Source organism: Haliotis asinina, chromosome 7 (genome assembly GCF_037392515.1).
Source record: "Haliotis asinina isolate JCU_RB_2024 chromosome 7, JCU_Hal_asi_v2, whole genome shotgun sequence".
Classification (NCBI taxonomy): Eukaryota; Metazoa; Mollusca; class Gastropoda; order Lepetellida; family Haliotidae; genus Haliotis; species Haliotis asinina.
Genome location: NC_090286.1, coordinates 47942670 through 47957681, shown reverse-complemented (window position 1 = coordinate 47957681; position 15012 = coordinate 47942670). Strand labels below are relative to the sequence as shown.

At 40.4% G+C, this 15012-nt stretch overlaps 1 protein-coding gene across 1 annotated transcript in view; it reads right to left on the bottom strand.

The window, feature by feature from the left end:
* Window positions 1–1456: 1456 nt before the first annotated feature.
* Window positions 1457–15012, bottom strand: part of LOC137292219 (trissin receptor-like) — a 47162-nt gene continuing 33606 nt past the window's right edge. The window contains exons 3-4 of the mRNA XM_067823795.1: window positions 10922–11082; window positions 1457–3408 (exon numbers count right to left, since the gene is read on the bottom strand). Coding sequence (XP_067679896.1) covers window positions 2194–3408; window positions 10922–11082 — 1376 coding nt within the window. The 3' untranslated portion in view covers window positions 1457–2193. The remainder of the gene's footprint in view (window positions 3409–10921; window positions 11083–15012) is intronic.

Below are 15012 nucleotides of genomic sequence, written 5' to 3'. Positions count from 1 at the left end.
TGGATGATACTGGAAATTGCTGATGTTTTATGCTTCAAGGGTGAATGTTGAATTTAATTTCAATGTGGCCCTCAAAAACAATGTTTAAGTTTTGACCAAGTAGTTTCTGTGAAGGAGATTGAAATCGAAAAGCTACGGAGAACAAACCTAATGCAGTGTTTTGATACAGGCTAACTTTCAATTTACAGCTCTGGTTTCAGAAATCAACCTTGTCGAAATCAACGCAAAGATTGCCACACACAAAGAAACTCTATCAGCTTCGAATTGCTTTGTTTAAATATCCAAAGAAAGTCTTCAAAAGAAATTGATTAATTGTATAATTGGATAGCGAAGAAAGGCCAAGACTGCTTTTTGAAATGTGAACTTTAAAACTGATCGAAAAGTTATTATAACAGTGAGTAGAGTACATTCGACATTGAGATCAAGTTTGTAGTCTCAGTACAGCATATGTTTATCATAATTATGATTAAAACCCAGACCAGAGTTCATGTATCGGCAGGTTATAAGTAACATACATCTATTTAGTTCAGTTTACCAATATGGTTGCATATGTTTTCAATTTGGATTGTTCTATCGAAATTACTATAATACATGCATGTAGTAGCCCAGTGACTAAATCATTCGCTTCTCACGCCTAAGGCCTAGGTTCGATTCCTGTCATGGTTCCAATGTGTGACGCTGGTGCCTGATGTCTGATATTGCTAGACCAGCGTGTGTAAGAATGTAAGTTTCCGATCGATGACAGTTATGCACGTTTCATTAAAGAAACACGTGTTTGGGTTAGATCTTAACGCACTCACAATAAAATGAATTATTACGATTATATCACGGCGATTTTCTCCACATTAGTGTCTGGTGAATTCATACTAGTGACTAAAAGCATGAGCAACATATCAGCCATCATCTTAGCGCCATGCCTTAATGTACACTTTCAACAAGTGCATGATTCCAGTCAGCTGTTACGACAAGGTTATTAGGATGCTATCGGACGCGAAATACCTAGTGGTGTCACGACCTCGAATGTTTTGGAGTCATGCCTCCTTTGATTTAGAGTTGAAGCCCTATGCTGTTGGTTTAATGTACATGTAACTGTTTTTGTTGCTGTTTAAGAAATATTCCAGCTATTGCGGTATGCAAATAATCAAGTCTGGACCAGCCAATCCAGTGATCAACATTATGAGCACCGATTTACGAAGTTAGGGTACAATGACATGTAAGTCCGCCTGACCACCCGATTCCTTTAGTCACCCCCCTCGACAAGACTAATTCTAACCCGGATCTTCACCGGTATATACAATGCGATGTAAATGTATATTAAACTAGACTCTACCGCATATATAGCTCAGTATTAGACATCACCAACCTAATGCTGCATAACTATCACACATATCACGACTGTTTTGCCTGTGAGGCCAACGTTACCGTAACACCGCAAACATAACGGTTACTAAACTTAACAATACAACAAGTAGCCCTTTATGTTACATCATCAAAATATGTGGCAAGCATATACTTAGTCAAACTGATTCAGCAATTTACCAATATCAGACAAAATAACAGTGACCCCTCTCTCTGTCCACCGGTACTATAACAATATGAAAGACATGGCTTGTAGCACAGGATACATGTACAAATACACTCGTTAACGATGATTCAAGTGGCTAAACGGAATATAATGAATGTATCTCTAGATCACTGAGTGGGACTAATTCATCCGTGCTCTGCAATCGACACGCTATTTCGAAGTAATTCAGTTCGGGTAACGAGATTTGTCTGTATAAGACACAAAACGCCATATAACGTAGACACTTGACATACACGTATAATACCCGATACTGTAAACAACATACGTATTAATGTACAGCACTATATGGTAGATCATTTGAATTCTTTGACGACAATATGCGACGAATTGTTAAACCAGAAATATCTCGATAGTTGAAGTTGCGGATGTGTCAGTCCTCAAATGCCCGACCACATGTAATATTTGGACACATTTCACCCCTTCTCACTCCAAAACGCACCAAGCGAGTTCGTCTACAGAACAACGACGAGTTTTCACGCCAGGAATGTTACTACTGAATAACAGGATTTGACAGTTTTTTCACAAACTGGTGACACTCTTATCAATGTTTTGAAATGATGTACATGTGAACCACATTCTAGAAAAAAAACATTTTCGGTCCACATATTCTAAGTGACGGTGTAACGTCCAGTTTTAGACATTTTCCGGCAACAGAAAAACGTATCCTTGAAACTCCGTCGAAAGCTGTCGGAAAACAACCAGTACAGAAGTGGGTTCAAGGCACTGTTGAGATAGAGCATTAGGGATGTTATCGGTGGCAAGAGGCTGACATTAGGCCCTGGGAATACTTGCCAGTAGAGAAGAAGGTGGCGCAAATGATGTGGCAAAACGCAAATGGCGAACGTTGCTAGAACCGCCATGAGCAACTTAATAACCCGACGTCTCGATGACAGAGCCTTGCGGGAACTCATCCGTGTATTGCGCGGTCTCCTTACCGAGACCCGGCTCCTAATACTGTCCGTGTCTTCGCTAAATGTCACTTCACTGTACATGTCAGTGGATACCTCCATTTTGAGCGAATTGGGCGAGTCATGTTTTGAAAGTTTGGGTGATTGACGGGCTTGTGTGGAGCGTCGGATCTGCCATGGCGACAGGGATTGACTAGTTGTCAGATGCGATTTATTCTTTTCCTGCTTGTATGCATGGTCTCTGTCATTAGGAAGGCAGTATCTGACTTTATTCGGTGAACGTCGTCCGTCATGACAGGAGTTCGTGCTTCCATTACGTAGGTTTGATTTTAAACTTTTTTCGTTTCTTGTCTCAGACGAGGAACTATTTTCTGTAACACCTGTATTACACGTTACTTTGGTTACTTCTTTGTCGTCGAGATCACTGCTGTGGCTGTCATTCAACCTTACACACGAACAATGTTTCTTGTCACTTGTATGTTGTTCTTTCTTGCAGGAATCACTCTCCTTTGACTGAACCAAAGCGTTTTTGCTGGTGGACCATAATGTTACGGAAATGCGGGTATACACAACCGCCATTACTCCGAGAGGGATCGTATACCAAAGAACAATGTTGACCGTAGCGAGAGCCCGCATTGTAAGTAGAGAAGCAGTGTGATAACAGTATTCGCTGTAAGTACCATCGAAGCCAGCCATGCCGTGGACATCGAAGATGAAGAGTAACTGTACGTTGGAGACGGATGCAAGGAGCCAGATGAAGACCTGGGCTATCTGGAGTCGAACGCTGGTGAAAAGTTGACGTGACCGTAGGGGATACATGATGGCAACGTAGCGTTCAATGGCGATGACGGCGAGAAACAACATCGAAGCTGTGTAGCTCATGTTCTGGACAAAGTAATAGATCTTGCACATTGCCTGTAAAAGAGAACACACACAATTGTCATAACAAAAATAAGTTTCAATTTGAATTTCATATGGCCCATATGTCATAACATAGGGACAGGTTTGGATGTTGGTCACAGTATATATTGTTTAGTACATAATACTTTCTTCGTGACAATATTGTTAAACTGCCATTTAACTGTATGATATAGCCTATGTCTCTCTGAAGATTCTCCAACTGTCCATACAAGTCATTAATTTGTCAGGGCAGTTTACTGGATTTGTAAGTACACTCGTTAAGTAACTACACTGTTATGAACACACAATGCCATTTACAGAGGGGCAAACTGTAACATGTCATTATTTGGGATTACGCTTTGTCAGTGAAGTACGGATTCTGAATTCCACACGGATTTGAGAAATTTCCCACCCAGAATTCACCCATAATCGAGAGTGGACTGTTTGACAACTTTGTGCGGTTTACATCCCTTTTCTTCTTTGTAATTATGTATATGGGTATCAGTGTACGCTTGTTGGATCCAGGACGTATTCTTTTCAGCAATACAAGCCCCTGTGGGTTCTAGTACTATCGTTGGGCCGAATCCTCTGCGAAATCCGAACCCACGCCCTCAGAGTCAGAGTCAGTACTCTGAGGGAAAGTAATCCCAGATATAACGTCTATTACATTTGACCACTTTCTAAATGCCATTGTGTATTCATAGCTTTCGGCCATAGGAGTCGTGCCAATTTATACTTATCAGAAGGCATGGTAGCTGAGTGGGTTAGATAGCTGACCTTGTGGGAAGACAATTAGGAGCTTGACTCCGAGGGTGTGAACCCGGATGGGACTTGGCCCAACATAAGAACTAGAACCTCTACCTTAATGACAACGTGTAATGCTACAGAAAACATGTTACAACTACCAAGTTATATAATTTGAATATTTTTTCCAAGAAGCATTACTTTTCTTGAGTGTAGGAGTTCAAATAAAGCGTGTGAACACTAATTTCAAATTAACCTTGCTGCATTGCTGCCAAGTCCTAACACGCATTACTAATATTTAAGGGTTCTAAGTGATTATTCTAGCAGGGACTGAATGGTGGATACGTGACTGATAGTGTGCCCAGATACGTCCCTTAATATGTCGAGTGCCATTTATCTTTACTTGAATTTCAATTATCTGATTGTGTGTATTACCACGTAAGTCAGTATCTGTTCCTGGGTTTCAACAAACCCCCTAACGTTTGCTACACTCTTGATCCATCGGCTTATAAATACGAAAATTGAAACCATATGAATAGTTGCATAAACAATACTCAACGCCATCGGTACACAGTAAGACTCCCTCAAATAAGTCACAAACACCTACCACCAATTCACTTGTAGTTCAATTCAAACGTCAGAGGATTTTCCGTATGAACAAACCCGTCAAACAAAATCAACAGGAAGAAAACGTCAAAATGGTGTTCAACCTTACTGGTGATCGCGTCTTAGACCCAGCGGTGACATTCTTTGAACATAATCCGGTCCCTGCGGTGTTCAGTAACTGATGTTTCGTCTAATGTACGCAACAGCATCAGAAGCATGTGCGTGTATATATCATGCAATATCAAACCGACTTTTCCCCATCAGAAGTCAGTACCTCAAGGAGGTGAAAAGTGGATAGTCATCTAACAGCGACGTCGAGGGGTGCTACTCAAAGTATCTTTTACCCTGTCTTTAGGATATTCGATTTAAAAGAAACAAAGCCCCAAACTCATGAAAACGCACGGGAAGGTAATTCAGATGCTTCCTGCAACTAGCAATCCAGGGATTCAGAGGCGTCCTCATGGGGTTTCGTTATATGCATATTTCCTGTTTTGTGCTGCTAGCATTTCATGTCAGCATGTGTAGCATATGCGTGTAGCAAGCAATAACACACACACACACACACACAAAAAACCAAACAAAAACAAGCAAAGGCTTGTCATGTCTCGTTTTTAAAAGCAACGCTGAAATATAAACCTGGCATTTCCTCCAAACAGAAGCTAACAGGATCGTCATATGCATCTATCTCAAAAGAGATCACGAAACAGCATTGGACGTTAGACTCGGGGATTTAGTTTACTGAGGTCAGGTCTCAGTGACCTTGCTCAAAATATCAGTTGCTGGGACGAGATAAGTTAATGTTAATGTTGATGTTGATGTACGGCGCTTACGATTGTCTCAGCGCTCAGAGAGTTTGGCAAATCTAGCTCCTGGAGAACATGGATATTGGATACTCGATTTAAACAAACAGATGCGCGGGAAATGGAAAACTGCTGGCTGTTCAAACATTACAAAATCTTTTGATAAAAACTCATGCATTTTTAAACCTTCGGCTTCCCAATCCAAAGAAAATATTTGCATTTTGAAAAAGTGACTTTGAAATAAGTTGTCCTAAACTAAATATCAATGGATGCCATTTGAAGTTGACTTCCTTGGTTGAAAAACTTAGTTGTAAACGAAATTTGTTTTTCCCTGAATTTTTAATACAACGTACCTGAGCAACTGAGATAGTTACACAACGTCACTTGGAACTGATGGTGAATTGTTCGACGGATGTCGTACATCTCAATTCAGAAACTGCCATAATTTCTTTGTCTAAGTCCGGATCAGGCAATGAATTCGTTTTCTCAGTTGTTTCTTTGATTTCCAAGAACACTGGAGAAGAAACCCATCGACACCAAACCCCAACGACGCCTGTCATCAATTGTTTCACTGACTCGATTGTCTACATAGTGTCGCGCGTACCTTAGGTACATCAAGTCTGGTTTAAATGACAAGGGTCGTTAATACTTTGACTTGATAAAACTGAATTACAGAAGTTGTTAGTCATAATTACAACTGAAATGTTTCATTTATGAAATTGAAGTTTTCTGTGACACAAACCCACGTGTAGATAATGTAAGTGAGGCGTTGGTAAAAGAGTAAAGAAAAGTTCAAAGCCACTGTTTAGATGGTTTGATATGACGCAGTTTGAGTGAATGAGTACAGAGAAGAGTATCCTTTTTAATGTAATTCGTTTAAAAAGTCGGTAGGATAGAAAGGTTCATTGCGATAAGATTACAAGATTCAAACAAACGTATTTAAGCATCCTTACAGCACTGTTACCTCCCATAGGTAATAACTGAAAGCAATTACGAATGAATGAGCTTTCCTAATGTGATTTACAGTATCTCAAAGGCCTGGTTCGAGAAGTTGGAAAGATTGCCTTTACAAGGACTACTCCCAAACTGAAACGATTGATAGTTAATTATACAGAATTGGCATCGGAGACCTGCTGCATGCCAACTGAAGGCTTGGGCATATTATCCTGGTTTCAAAGTAGTAATACTTAACAAATCAGCAAATGCTATACTCAGTTACAGAAGAAACGTCTCCTTTCAAACCTAAATGCAATTTGTTTGCGCTAAGCGGTGCTTCTATTACGGTTGTGCCGTTTGGTTAACATGTTTTTCAACTCAAATTGACTTTTATTACTAACATCAATGTGTTTTGATGAAAAAGCATATCGTCCAAGCGCACATAAAAAGGCAGGGTGGTACAGGGTTTTGTATGACATTCGTGAAAATGCACGTGCAGAACGTGATAACCCTACCAATAGAGACAAGTCCTGAAACTCGTCTGAAATCATTCTTGTTTTGACACAATCGAACATGCCACGACTTATGAGAGATCAGAGGTATCAAGCCTTCGGATGTTTGTAAGTTGGCCAGTTTGTTCGAAGGGTAGGCAATCATTTTAATGTTTATGTCAGGAGCGGTATCAGACCACTAACAGCATCAAAGGCTGTCAACGTAGCGGACGACCTTCAGTAACATCACAACGTCAAGACCGACAGATTGTACGCAATCATCTGCAGGATCGCTTAACCAGAGCGACGGAAACAGCAAGCTAGACCGTTTGAACTCACAACAGATCCATTAGTGCTGATACATTGCGTTGACGTTTGCGCGGAATAAACCTCTGCTGTTACAGACGTTATCGTGGTCCTGTCCTCACAGTTCGTTACCGCCTATACCGACAGCACTGGGCAGTTCAGCATCGAAATTGGCATTATCGACAATGGAGGACCGTGAAAGAGACTCGTGAGGCGGTCCAAGCAGCATGGTGTGGGGTGCAATCGGTCTGAACCAGAGAGTTGGCGCCGTGGTGTTCCAGAATCTCGGTTGACAGCTGGTGTGACAGCTGTTCGCTATACTGACCAAGTCATAAGACCCAAAATCTTCCAGCAAAACAACACTGACACTGCCAGAGCAACAATTGACTTCCTAAGACACCATGGCATCAAAACTTTACAGTCGACTGCACTACATCCGGATTTAAGTCATAGAACACCTTTGGTATGAGATTCAAAGAAAACTGAATGACCTCCAACCAAGGGCAACAACGTCGCCTATACTCGATCAGGCATTTCGCAGAGCATCAGCACAAGCGCAAGATATTGATTTTGGGGTATCGTAATGGTACTATTTGTTGTTATTGTGTGAACTCTAACTGTGATTCCCAAAGATTCAACATTATTGTTAAGTTTGAATTCAATCCTCCGTATTGAGGGATGATAGAGCAAATTAAACTGTGTGCTTTGACAAACATCTATCGGTGTGGCGTTTCTTTTAAAATACTCGCATGCGAACATGCTGACACTTATGTAAGTACTAATCTTACATCACAATGTTGTAGGTAAACAAATGCGATGTGGTAGTATCGGAGATTCTACTGGTAGAGATTGCGATCAGATTCTCTAGCGATAGAATCTCCGATCCTACTAGTAGAGACTGCAATCGTAGTCGGTATCGGTGAATAGACACGCTGATTATATAGAATATCCTAAACAATCGCAATCTCTACCAGTGGGCTCTCAATCTGAGGTGGTGGTAGTGGTGGGGGTACATACACCCAAATACTGTTAAGTCGAACTTCCGTAACTCAGGTGAGGTGAAATGGGGTTTAACGTCGAATATTTCGCACATATGACGACGTGTATGTGTGTGTGCTTGTACCAGTCCAGACTAAAACTAGTTTTGCAGTGCTAGCTTACTGAGATGCCATTTCCCAGTTAAGCATGGTTACCCCACTCAGACACACTCTACTGGCTCCAAATAGGCCTTCAGCAACCCATGCTTGCCATGAAACGTGACTACGCTTGTCGTAAGAGGCGACTAAAGGGATCGGGTGGTCAGGTTCGCTGACGTGGCTGACACATGTCATCGGTTCCCAATTGCGCAGATCGATGCTCATGTTGTTGATCACTGGATTGTCTGGTCCAGACTCGATTATTTACAGACCGCCGCCATATAGCTGGAATATTGCTGAGTGTGGCGTAAAACTAAACTCACTCACTCACCCCAAGTGGACCAGTCCTTGTTCTGCCCATTAATGCCAAGTTCAGGCAGGGACCAACAAATACCATATGTTGGGATGATGCGGGCGGAGATTGAACCCGCGACCCTCGATCCTCTTGGCGGACTCTCTAACCACTACACTACATCTAAGTAGATAATTAGAATTATCCGCTGTTCGACAAAATGATGAATAGAAAATTAACACGTAGGAAGGCAACCCTATTTCGGACACTTCAAAGTTCGACACAGCGATGTTTGATTGAACATATGTGCTCTCTTACTACTCGCTGCTCTCAGTAATGCCAAGATGTTTCTTGTTAGACCTATCACAAACGGTATACTTAATAGCGGTTTGAATAGAACAGAGTCGAGTATTTACAGAACGTTTCAAGCAACGTTCGGCCGCAAATATGCATGTTTCAATTCTGCTTCTACTTGGTTTACCTGGTAGCCAACACCAACAATCTCTCACTTGAACCGCTGCCTGTTCGCTTCCTAATTCAGTTTTGAAGTTACATGTAGCCTAGTTCTACATGGAAAGCACAACAACGGCTTCTGGCGTCAATTCCCAAAGTAGCGCGATGTGTGAATCCCACTTTTGGTTTCCCTGTTGGTCTGCATGCTTTCAATTCACCATTAGCACAAGCTCTCTTAACAAGAGCTGAAAGTCCACCAACATAATTAGGACACTGTCTATACCATTAATACATCAAATTGACATTTGTAATACTATAGAAAATATACTGAAGACACACAGTACCCGCTTGTGTTAACGGTTGTACCATCATTAATACAGTATTTTCATAATTGAAACTGTCTCATGGACTCTCACACAATCGGAGGGTCTAATTTGTCACTGTCAGCTTCCAGTGGTTAGTTATTATACTCAAATGTGAGCGAATAGTGTTAAAAGCTGTTACACTGTAAAAAGGACTTCGTGTTGAGCATAAGTGCTTGAACACATATCCCAGTAGAGTGATTGTGTCTTGCAACGTAAGAACTCAACAATAAAATAGGGATAATATTGTTTGCTTATAACACCTCAGTTACGGTCAACACCTGATGCTAGGCGTTAATGCTCCATGTACATATCGGTATGCTTTTAGGGATAAATTGTTCTCTTAACTTTATGTTGTTTAAACAGCAAATATCATATGGCACATAACATATTGTCGAAACAATGTTAGCAGTTGCGTCTACTACTGCAGCCATTGCTAGATGGTTTGTAGGTTGATTTCACTGCCATTTCCACACATAATGAAAAGTTGAGTTTATTTTTTTTTATAGATTTTTTCCCCTTTGTAACACAGCCTGTCCTCGTCAAGGCACAGTTGGAGAGTAAGGCAGGGCCAAAATATCATGTGTGGGGATGTATGGGTACCATATCAATTAAGGTCCTTGTCATTATCATTTTGCTAAAAATCGAGGAGCTAGATTTTCGAACCTCTCTTGGCGCAAAGATAGTCGTAAGTTCAGGTTAATACGTGGCACTTACGACTATCTTCGCGCTAAGAGAGCTAGGTCCAGGATTTTAAACACCACCTGCTGATTCCTGCAACGTGATTCTTGAAATGCAGTGGCCATTTCCCCAACCATGCCCCGTTAGAGCGCTTGATCTGTAACAGCGTGAGCTCGATGGTCAACCGATCAGAAAAACAAATACACGTCTTTTTCTGGTGGTGATTGTACGTCATATTTGTTTCCCTCACGTCGAACTTAGGGAAACATGTAGGCATTTTGGACGATTGTGACAAGGATTTGGGTGCTTTTATAAACACACATTGTGTAATAGTAGGTGAACGTTATGCCGAAGTTGAAGGAGTCTAGTTATTCGACAAATGATATTTAGCTGATTTTCAATTTTGTCAGACTGCTTTTTTTAGTAGATAGACATTTTTTCGGTTAAGCATAATCGTATACAAAGTACCAGGACGGTAATTTGTTATGTAAACGATGCTTTATAGTCAAGAAAAATGTAACACATAATCGCTTGTGACCAATATCAATAACAAACACTGCAGTTATATAATGTCTTTTGAGTTAGTAAAGTCAACAGTCATATACGTTTCTTTACATTTAAGAATGTGTCATCGGCATTCTTCATCTTAGCAAGTACCGTACATCTAAGCAACGGGACACTGAGAAAGAACGCTGCATTGACATACTATACATGTACTTACGCGCCCGAGAACCCACTTCGGTGAAAGGCTCACAGACAGGTTCGGTATGATGCACAGAATGCCGACAAGAAAATCTGCCACTGCCAAGTTGGCCAAGAAGAAGTTAGTCCTTGTCCTCATCCTTTTGTTTTTGATGATCACGATCAATACCGTTATATTTCCTGAAACAAATACGTGGGGTTTTGAAATGGAATATTCATGTCTCCGAACAGCATTTGTTTGCCACACACACGCGCGCGCACGCACACACACTCACACACAGACACAGACACAGACAGACAGACAGACAGACAGACACACACACACATAAATAGTAACAGGTATATTAATAGTCCGCTTGTATGGCGCTCCCATCCAGGACACTATGCTACTTTCCGCTATTTTTTTCAACTCCATGGGTACACCTGGGTGAACTGAGAGACAGTGACGGTGTGCCTAAACCGGGACTTGAACCCTGACCTTCAATATGATAGATGCTTTACCACTGCATTTGTGCGCTCTGCACACAGTATGATTGTGAAATACAGATATGTCTGTGAAATACAGATATCGACTCAAAAACATACACATATCTAGACACACATACGTAGAGAAACACAGTACACACATATGCACACCTACACACACATACCACGAACACATTTGATTGCTATATTGGACACAACACACGGCGTCAGTTAAGCGGATTGGCATGTCCCATGTAAGGCATACTTGACATTAAATCCAATCTAGCAGCATTATCTGCTAGTTAGACTCAGAAATTGTTGATGTCTCTGCCCGTCAGTTAGCCTTACGGATCTCACGAGTCCACACTTGAACAGCCGCAGTACTGGTTGCGATATAAAACACTGACTTAATGCATCATTTAAACAAATTATATTAATTCGAACTGATTCAGTTATTCCGCATGTGTATATTCAGGAGTTGTGCTTTGTTCAATAAAGTGATTGAGTGAGTGAATTTAGGTTCAATAATAATAGTAATAATTGATTTATAGAGCGCCTATTTCCAAATGGTATTGCTCAATGGCGCTTTAAAGAGAAAAGATTGTAGACAATGTCTGTGGGAAAAAAAGAGTTTGAAAAGATGAGTTTTGAGGGCAGTTTTGAAAGCGTCAGCAGATGCTATATCTTCTAGGGCGAGTGGTAGAATGTTCCAGAGATAGGGGCTGCAGCAGAGAACGCTCTTGATACCATGGCTGTTTTCACGTCAGACTCTGTAAGCAGTGGGGAGGTTGACGAGCGGAGCAATCGGCTTGGAACATGGAGGTGAAAAGGATTTTACGCCGTTTTTAGCAATATTCCAGCAATACAACGACGGGGAACACCTGAAATGTGCTTCACACTAGGTACCCATGTTGGGAATCGAACCTGGGTTATCCTGACATCATCCCTGTTTGACATTGATTCAAAACAATGTGCCGACGAGTCGGAACCTTACAACTGACATTTGGATCGATTTTCATGCATAAGAAAATGGTTTTGTTTTTATTTTTTTGTAATGAATATTTTAGATGTTTTGTCTCTTATTTTCTCTCTATACTTTTAACGGGATGCAGGGTGCAGTAACCTGCCATGAGCACGAGTATGGTGTCAATGATCGCATGGAGTTTAATATAGTGGCAATTCAAGGTCCGTAGTACTCAGGAATTGCGACCTCTGGCAATTGTAACTTACACTTAATTGGATATTCGGTGATGGAATACGTGTTTCTAAATATGTCATTAGTCTTAGATTTCAGTATCATGAGTGTTACGGTGAATAATTTGCTATGACATAAGAAAGAAATCTTATAAGAAATCCCCTCAGAACCAGCAAAATATAACACAAATAATTCACAAGAGAGGTTTCATGTACAAAGCAGCTGAGTCAAATCTAAAGTCATGAGTCACGAGTATAATTATCTCAACTCACCGAAGTCTTGGCCTGAGAGTGAGAAACAGTAATACTGAATGTAACACGGCGAGCCTTCAGGCTGCTGTTGTCTAAAGGCTGACAAAGGTAGGCAGTTTAGTGTACTCCAGTTAATATGTGTGTGTGTCCAGCCTTTATATATGACAAGCAGTCTTTACATACAAAGTCACCGACTCTTGAATATTCGAGCACATACGACCATCGCCATTAACGTAGAATTCTCTCGTAGTCTCCCGGAAGTACGCTCTACTAATCAAAACATAAACTCCAAGGGCGGTAACTCTAAATCGCTACCTTAAAGCCAAAGTAGGAAAAGCACTGAACTTTTATGATACGAAATGTGGCCGATAAGAATTATCACTCAAAACTTTAAACATTGCGACTCACATAATAATTATCACTTATAATAATTATCACTTAATAATAATACAATTTACAGAAAATATACTCTCGTAACATGAGGTAAAATATTCCAGGATTGAGCAAGACCTTAATTACAACCTTCACCTTGCAGTGTTTGTTAGTTTTATATAATAAACTACAAATTCAGAACGTTATCAACGTAGAGATTTAAAATTGCCTTAAATTTTCGGCAAGCAATCCACTAATTGTATATGTAGCTATATATTTCAGGTCACACTAACCACAATAAACATGTGGTTTGGCGTCTTTTTTCCCAATTACGAAAACTTGAAAAAAAAAAGAATTTTGAAGTCCGCACATATGGCCATATAAAAAGTATGGGACAAGATCATCACCTCTTATATGTAATTCCCCAAATAATCTATACCTTGAATACCGCGTATAAGTGTGTAATGGTTAACAGCGAAGGTGGTTTCCAGAAACCGACAGTGGTGAATTAAGTGTAATTATTGTAGAGCTTAGATATCCATACCGGCTTATTAATTTTTACGTGACTTATCCGGTATAACATATATGTCTTGGGTAAGCTATTTTTGGTCTAACTTTGCTCTTGTCATTGATCCTGTTTTAAGCATCATCAAATTTTAAGAAGTAAAAAAACATATCATTAGGTCGGTGAATATCGTGCACGCACCGACCTGAAGGAGAACCATGAAGGGAAACAGGCAAATCTTCGTGTGGCAATGTGCTAGTCAAATGTCAATGAAAATATTCTTAATCTGTATTCTAGCGAACACTTCTCAGAGCACGCCATTTCACAATAATGTAGTGCGTATGATTTAGCCATTTATAGCAGCCAAAGAGTCTACCAATTCTTCAATGTCTCCAAGGTTTGTTCTTTTCTGCCTTTGGAAAATCAAAATAGATTTAAGCGACTGACAAAACACATAGTGGAATCCAGAGCTAATCAAAATGTCGAGCGCATCCCTACATCCGGTTGACAGTTGATGGGTAATATCGATCCATATAGGAAATCATGTTCATGCATTGTTCATTATGAAATAGACGTTTGGATTAAATGTATTTATTAGGTTCTAAACTGCAACAATCGTTTGCGACGGTAAATGGTTATAATACATTAAGAGCTAAATCGTGTCCTTCATAGTCAAGAAGTTGAACATGGTGTTTAGTGCATCGACAAATTTTTACCTTCCCAGTAAATGGTTGTGTTTGTGGGCGTCTTTGAGGTCATTAGATATGGTGTCAATGAATGTGTGTTGAAGCATGGTGTGTGTACCACATGTCCAAGAACAGACACCTCGTCTCTACGTCAATTTGCTGTTTACATTTGCAGAATAAGCATCAAACGAGTCTGGCATGTTGTCAGTTGGGCAGTAATTATACCTAAAGGCGATTAGGACGCCTACGATTCGTGATATTTTCATATTTTATCAAAGTGTCCGACATTTTCGTCGCCTTATTTCAGACGCTGAACAATATAACCTTTTAACTTGACGTATCTATAATCTCATCTCTGGTCGAAAATTGACGGCGAAGGCAATGACTGATGACTTTGGACGTGCATTAGACCACAAAATAGCCTTGTAATTTTCGTTGTCAAATAGGGTTGAAATCCTGTTATGGGAGGAAATGTTTTAGGTGAGCATGAGGGTCGAAGTAAGATGGTGAAAGTATTCCCAAGTACACGGCATATACAGTGGAATTCGCAGTTTCCTGTAAATAAAAGCCTCGACAAATGTCGGTTCACATGTGCTGGACGGTTATAACGAACTTATCATGGCTAATATCAGTTCG